The sequence below is a fragment of the Metopolophium dirhodum genome, chromosome 5 (assembly GCF_019925205.1).
Source record: "Metopolophium dirhodum isolate CAU chromosome 5, ASM1992520v1, whole genome shotgun sequence".
Lineage (NCBI taxonomy): Eukaryota > Metazoa > Arthropoda > Insecta > Hemiptera > Aphididae > Metopolophium > Metopolophium dirhodum.
In genome coordinates, this window is record NC_083564.1 from 21,828,632 (window position 1) to 21,837,029 (window position 8,398).

Below are 8,398 nucleotides of genomic sequence, written 5' to 3' on the forward strand. Positions count from 1 at the left end.
ATGACGAATTTTAGAAATGAAGGATTGCTTATAACTGCACAAAAAATGTGTTTAATAGCCCTAACTATTTGTGCATACATTCTATTGTCATCACAAATACAAACTTGTCCACTGATCAAAAATGGCTCGAAGATCTATCCATTTGATGGTGAATTTTACCAATCATCGGTACTTTTCTTGACTGCAGCTGCTATATATATAGGCGAATGTGATATATGGTCAAAGTATATAAAACCAAAAAATAGACTAATTCAATTTCTCGCAGAGGTACACAAATTAACATTTTGATTGAAAAATTATAGTTTAATTCTTTCAAATGTGTTTATTAAATTCTAATAGTACCTACCTATTTTTTTTTTCTATAAAATAACATATGATAAAAATGTAAAATACATCATGTCTTAAAATTATGATATTATTCGACGTAATGTTATGTACGTATAGGTACTTAAATTGTGGTTAATGTAACTTTGATTTTTTTAATTTATATTTTTATAGCTGTTTATTATGTCGAATGTTATAATAATTGTCTATGCTCTATTTTGGCATCCAATAGTCATAACCACGTCTATATGCACTGATAAATTGAGTGGTCTGGTGAGCATCATCCGTTCTACAATAATTGATAAACTACACACGATTCACGATAATCTTACTTTTATAGACACATACGTGGTTGGGGAGTACGAATATATACAAAAAAAGCATTCCAATTTGCATGAAAACCATTCACAGTACGAAGTTCCATTGCAATATATTGGGCGCGTCAATATTATATTATGCACTCGAAAAGTTTGGAAAGAATGACTTGTAATTATTTCCTCGATATTAGGTATTTTGACAATTAATATACAATTGATAAGAGTAACAATATTTCAGACGACGTATAAGGTGTTCGTTTTGAAGTATAATTACCCAACTCGAATATGTACGGCAATAAGCTCATAGAACAATTATACATGTGAACAGTATCGAAAGTTTAATCCTTGCAGAACAAAACAACCATGTCATGTACATTGTACTTACCTATGTATAATTAGTATTTGAAATTGAATAAATATTTTTATTTTTATAGTTTGGTATTATATGCAGCTAAATACATATATATTCGCAGTATTTATAATGAAATCAATGTCATATAGATTGAATATTACATTTCCTTGAAACTCAATTGCTTCAGAAAGTAGATACCTTATGAACATTTAGTATTCATAGGTACATATCAGTATACGAAATATATCAAACAAATAAAATAAAATTATTACTTTGTACGGTTTTAAATATTTTATTGTCGTAAAATGCGTTTTTCTAGTTTTGATTATTATTATATACGTACTATACATATTTAACGTACAAACGTTTAACTTTATACTTTGAAAATCATTATTGTTATTATTGTTTAGAAAAATAAACATGGCGATTACATATAAGCGTGTAAAAAAATGTAGGCATTACAGAAGAATGAAAAAAAAATAATAGAAAAATTGTAATGTTTTAAACAGCATCTTTGATAATATATGAGACTGTAATATCAATTATCTTAATCAATTACTTAACAGAGAGACAAAAATGTAGAAATTTATGAATTATAATCGGAACGGAATGTCGTCGAAACATAATATTATAACCTATACGCGAAATAAAAGTTCGTTTTTAAAAAGAGAAAAAAGACCAATCGAATTCAAAATAATATAATATTTAAAAATAAAACTAGAATTTTACAAAAATTAGTCGAATAGGTATTTTAATACAATTTTAATCGTACAAAATTATTTTCCAACAATTAGGAGGTACCTACTCCCAAGACCGGTGTTCATCAGTAACATGAGCACATATTGTATCAAATGTCATCCAAATCCTTTCCACACATTTTTACTAGAGAGATATGTCAAAACAAACGTAAGCGGACGAATGGAAATACGATCACTAGAAGTTAAAATATAACTTTATTATATACAAGAAACCATTGTAGGTATTCTAGGCGTTATCCATTTTACTTCATAATATTAACATTTTAAGTTAACAAATATATTTTAAAGATTATAAACTGTGGTGTATACTGCGCACTATTTGTAAGACCATATTATAGTCTTGTATCTTAATTTAAAACAGCATGCCAAACATAATTTAAAAAAAATATAGTATGACACATTCTCTAAACGTAGGTAATCGAAATATATTCATATCAAAACATAACTTTATTAATTTAGAACTCATGCTTATTGCGCCACCAATGTATAGATTGTATAATTTAAAAACAAGAAAAAAAAGGCGGGCAAGTGGGTGTCGCTCTGCTGTACAGTAGGTTACAAGTGGGTCACTGGTAACGGATAGTGTTAAATTTGAATTCAATGATACAATAATATCGTTGTATAAGATAAAACGATTCTGAGCGAAGCCGTTCAGTCGGCCTATGATATTACTATGAGTATTATATTTGATGATATTATTGTTAATAAAATAATTTATATTATATTATAACCTATTTACGTGGAACCCTTGTTTTAAATTTTCAATTCTTATAGCTATATAAAATTTGAACATTTTATACATTTTTAACTACAAAATAATTAGGTATCATTGAATTCAAACTTGACAGTTAACGCACCCGCCATTACAGTATACTTATTCAATAACGAGGTACACTCCACACTTATACTATAGACAATTTAGTGACGCACCTGATTTTTATATAGAATTTGTATATAAATGTGTCACATTAAATGATCAATAACAATGTTTTTTAAAAAAAGGCGGGCAAGTGGGTGTCGCTCTGCTGTACAGTAGGTTACAAGTGGGTCACTGTAATGGATGGTGTTAAATTTGAATTCAATGATACAATAATATCGTTGTATAAGATAAAACGATTCTGAGCGAAGACGGTCAGTCGGCCTATGATATTACTAAGTATTATATTTGATGATATTATTATTGCGAATAAAGTAATTTATATATAAACTATTTACGTGGAATCTTGTTTTACATTTTCAATCCTTAGACATAAAAGTGGAACTTTTTATACATTTTTAATTACGAAATAATTATTAAATTTTTAATTTGATAAATATGTAGTCGAAAATCGAACTTTAAATGCTCTAAAAATTGTGCCAGTGTATTTTTAATATTTTTCAACTGCTATAGTAACAATATATATCAGAGTCAACATTTTTCGAAAATTTTATCGTGTAGAGGAAATGCTAATATAAACAACCAGTGAATATTTAATGTATTTACGGCCTTTCGTTTTTGAATTACAACAAAACAAGAAAATCGCTACATGACTACTTGAGTAATCGAGTGAATATTATCTAATGTGGTAAAAACATGAACTTCAAAGTTCAAACGCTCATGAAAATTTAATTTGACTTTCTTGTAGACATTTTTTTTTTTAATAAAGGTAGGCCTTATGAGGAATCTTTTATTACATTTCAAATGATAAATTTTTTTTGTATTTCTATCTCAAAGTAATTTGCAAATTTTGTGATTTTTACGTATTTTGTCAAGATTTGAACTTTAAATGCTTAAAAAAAAAATTTGTGACTATATGGATTTATAATAATTATCAAATGTCATTGTAACAATACATTAGGAGCCTTGTATTAAATTTTCAAGATGTTTTACCCAACAAATAACATTTTATTGATATTCATAGAAAAAAAAACCGGCCAAGTGCGAGTCGAGCTCGCGCACGAAGGGTTCCGTACCATCATCTATGAACATGTTGGCAACACTGCTTATATTATATATTCTAGGATTTTTGTATTTGTTGTTATAGCCGAAACAGAAATACATAATCTGTGAAATGTCAACTTTCTAACTTCCATGGTTCATGAGTAGGGCAGTGAAGTTATTGCATTAGAAAACTCACTAAATTTATTGCATTATTGCATTAAAATATATTAAAAATTGCACTTATAAATTTAAAAATTGCATCGAATTTTTTTAATTATAATCAATAAAATCAAACATATTAAAAATAAATAATAATAATAAAAATTAAATATGTATATTGCTTACATTATTGCATTACACAACAAATGATTTTTTTAAGTTTTCTTAACGACCCTAATGCGATAATCGCTCTATAGAAATATTAATAAAATAATAAGTATTACAACAAATATAGAATAAGTTTGTGCACTGCTACCTTTACTTGCTTTTATCATATATATTAAGTTATATAATCTTAAATGTAAACGAAAATTATGAAAAATAGTTAAAATTGCAGTAAAATTAAAAACGTCGCCAAAATTGCATTTATTGCAATATAATTTTTTTTCGTTTAAATTCAGAGTTTTACGAAACATATTTCAATCTCACTCAGCAACAAATATAAGCATTTACAAAAAACATGCAAATGCAACCACTTCACTGCCCTATTCATGAGATACAGCCTGGTGACAGACGGACGGACAGCGGAGCCTTAGTAATCAAGTAGCCAAATAGGGTCCAATAGGGTCCAAATAGGGTCCAATATTAGTAGCCAATAGGGTCCCGTTTTACCGTACGGAACCTTAAAAAACTAAACAAATTTGAGAAAATGTCCGTAAACAGTTGAAAAAAAATACAAGAAAATGCTAGTAAAAACAACCAGTGAAAATGTCATGTATGTTTCTACGGTCATTTGTCTATAAGAGTCACACCAAAAACCAAAATCGATTTTGTCAAAATCCGATTTTACGTAAAAATTCCCGGTTTTCTTTAATATTTTTATTTTGTTTTTCTCTGCGCTTTTGAAAACTATTAGGAACTATACCGTTGAAGAAAATCTAAGCATTTTCTCTGTCCTAGAAGGTGATGACAGACACAAAAAATAAAAAAAACACAAATCGTTGTACAATCAATACATCATACTCATCGCTTCGCTCAGAATCTAAAAATAGCAGTCGCACGCAAATGATTATTCATCTATAAACGGACTTGAGATAATAATTATTTTGTTGTGATATATTATACGAAAACCAGGTTTCACAAGACTTCACCCTACTATCATAGTACCATAGGTTATTGCAATTATGACGTTATAACCACTCGTATGTACCTACCTATGTATTTAATACAAGGCTACGGACAATTTCGTCGTACGAATTAAGTGGCGAACGATTGTTTCGTACGAATGACGCACAAAATACCAATTATTCGTGATCCATACGAAAAATATAGTTACCTACGAACAACGTACGAATGGAAGTCAATTCGTACGTACTACGATAAGTTTTGGACTTTTCATTACGAAAGATGATACAAAATACCGAATAATTGGAATTTCATGCGAAAAATCAAACCAAATGGCCGTTATGAAGCGCTGTCGTCGCCCATTAGTTTTTTGTAATAGTGTTTATAATCAATGGTTTTGTTTTAAAAATTTAAATTATGAAAAGTTAAAGGTATTTTAAAAGTGTTGACATTTTTGCTATTTCTAAACGATATAATAAACCTATTGGGGTAAAAATATGATTTTGCAGTTAAAAAATGATAAAACAATTTTTAAACTGTCGAGATTTTAATGAATTTTGTCAACATTTGAACTTTAAACTCTAGTTAAACAAAAACTTGTGCCTGTAGTAGATATTATGTATATCCATATATTGTTTTCAACTAAAAAATCTTAAATTATTCTTATTAAAGAGTTCATTTTTGTGAAAATTTTGATTGTTGAAAATTTTATTTTCATTAATCTCACGATTTCTAATAATTTTTATAGTTAATAAATAAATTTAGGCAAGAAACCGATTTTTGTCCGGACGGCGAAACCCCCTCTACGGTTAATGGGTATATCCTCGTTGGACACCTTTATATATATAATAATTAATATATAAGATATAAATCTTCGAAGTTCATTATATTATTATTGTGTCTAATTCTAATATAATACAAATATTTTGTGTACTGAATATACCTATTGTGATACAGATTGTAACAATAAAAAAAAAAGTTTTTGCCAATATTTCTATAACAGTATTTAATTATAATAATAAACAATAAACACAAGTATTTTACATTGAAACAAAATTAAGAATAACGAACATAGTTTGCCGAACAAATATTTACAAACATATTTGATTATTATGATTTACAAATATATTATATTATATATTATTATTTTCATAATAAATTGCAGGAATTACGACGAATCTGGAAAAGCTTTTCGACGACGACTCCTACCTACCCTCTGAACGATTTCGTAATGGTCATTTCGTTGATAATGTTTGTGTTGTTGTATCCGAGCTGTTATTTATATAGTAATCGGAGGATAATAACCAACTCGTTCTACTTGCAAACGAATACCTGCGGTTGTAAAGCAAAATATATTCACTGTTCTAAATAATTATAATGTAATCGTGTGATCATTTGGAACAGCGGACATGGTTGGCTGTATAGAAACAAAACCATTTGTTTGCAAATAAAACCAGTTGGGATTTTTCTTCCTCAGACGTCTATATAATATAAAAATTAAGACTCGTATACTATATACAGTGACACGAACATCACAAATTAAATAATCGGTACGAAACTGTGTAACAGGTAGTTGTTTCACCGTGTGAAATGTCTTAGACAACCGTCTCGTCCACCGGTGACGACGACGTACCCACCGCGGTAAGCGGTAAGCGAACTCACTGGTCGTACGCTGAAATACGTCTTCCGTAACAGTATTGTTCACGGCCGCTGACGGCGCTTACAGGTGGGTTTCCACTAGATACGTATACGTGTACGTGCATAAAAATACTTTTCTGTGATTGGTTGGTATACATGGTAAGCCTTTGGTATACCAGAGTGTTATACGTTCTTACCACAGGCTTGACCATGATACCATGAAGTTGGACCCAGTTCAACTTTTCACGTGTGCAGGGGGGGGGGTTTCCACTACACACGTGTACGTTTACGTGCATATATTGACCGGACACGTTCGCTATGAACGGTCTCCACAAACGTTTCCTATCGGTTAATATGGGTTAGGTTAGGTTAGGATTGGTAACATATTAGTTACCTCATATATTCTTATGTTATCAATATAGAGCCATGTACACGTGAAAAGTTGAACTGGATCCAACTTCATGGTATCATGGTCAAGCCTGTGGTAAGAACGTATAACACTCTGGTATACCAAAGGCTTACCATGTATACCAACCAATCACAGAAAAGTATTTTTATGCACGTACACGTACACGTATCTAGTGGAAACCCACCTTACACGTCTCTATATTGATAACATAAGAATATATGAGGTAACTAATATGCTACCAATCCTAACCGATCTAACCCATATTAACCAATGGAAAACGTTTGTGAGACCGTTCATAGCGAACGGATCCGGTCAATATATTCACGTACACGTATGTAGTGGAAACCCACCTGTACTCTGCTGCGGTTGATTATGGTGGTTCGGGCAGCGACCATGTTGAGCGTCAGTGACCGCGGTCTACTATCCCTCGTTTAGACCGTGGCTGGATCGGGCTGTGTGACCGCGGTCCAGTGCACGTGGTAATGGTCTGCTCTGGTGTAGAACACGGCTGGGTCAGACTTGATCAGTGGCAGTGCCGAGGACAAAATTAACGCATAACAAAAGGTTGAAATTATCAGCCTTACATTATAATATCAGTCTTTACAGTTTCATGTCTGCACCAGAGATGGCCACCGACGGACCTACTGAGAACCGGGCCTTTTGTCCTCGGCGCGGCGGCCACAGTAGCAGTGATAAGGACCGGAAGTTCTGGTTCTCAGTCGGTCCGTCGGTGGCCATCTCTGACGTCGCGACCTGGTGTAGACACGTAACTGTAAAGACTGATATTGTGTATATTATACTATGTAAGGCTGATAATTTCAAACTTTCGTTATGCGTTAATTTTGTCCTCGTCACAGCCACTGATCAAGTCCGACCCAGCCGTGTTCTACACCAGGGATGACCATTACCACGTGCACTCGACCACGGCCACGGAGCCCGACACAGCCTCGACCTACACCGGGGCTAGTTGACCACTGACGTTAAACATGGTCGCTGCCCGAACCACCTGCATAATCAACCACAGCAGAGTACTCCGCAAACAGTACGCGCCGTCAGCGGCCGTGGACAATACTGTTACGAAAGATATTTCAGCGTACGACCAGTGAGTTCACTTACCGCTTACTGCAGTATAGGTACGTCGTCTCGTCATCGGTGGACGAGACGTTTCTTGAAGACATTTCGCCCGGTGAAAGTACCACCTGTTACACGTTTTCGTACCGTTTATTTTGTTGGAGATGTTCGCGTCAGTGTATATAATATAAGAGTCTTTATATATATATGTATGGAAATCTGAGGAAGAAAACTCCTAACTGGTTTTATTCGCAAACGAATGGCTTCGGTTGTATACAGTCAACTATGTCCGCTGTTCTAAATGATCACACGATTACATTATAA

At 32.2% G+C, this 8,398-nt stretch overlaps 1 protein-coding gene across 1 annotated transcript; it reads left to right on the forward strand.

Annotated features, from left to right (window-relative positions):
- Positions 1-904, forward strand: LOC132944330 (uncharacterized). The gene is made up of 4 exons (XM_061013615.1): positions 1-267; positions 499-597; positions 665-810; positions 880-904. The coding sequence occupies exons 1-4, from the start codon at positions 1-3 to the stop codon at positions 902-904; spliced, it is 537 nt and encodes a 178-aa protein (XP_060869598.1).
- The last annotated feature ends 7,494 nt before the right edge of the window (positions 905-8,398 follow it).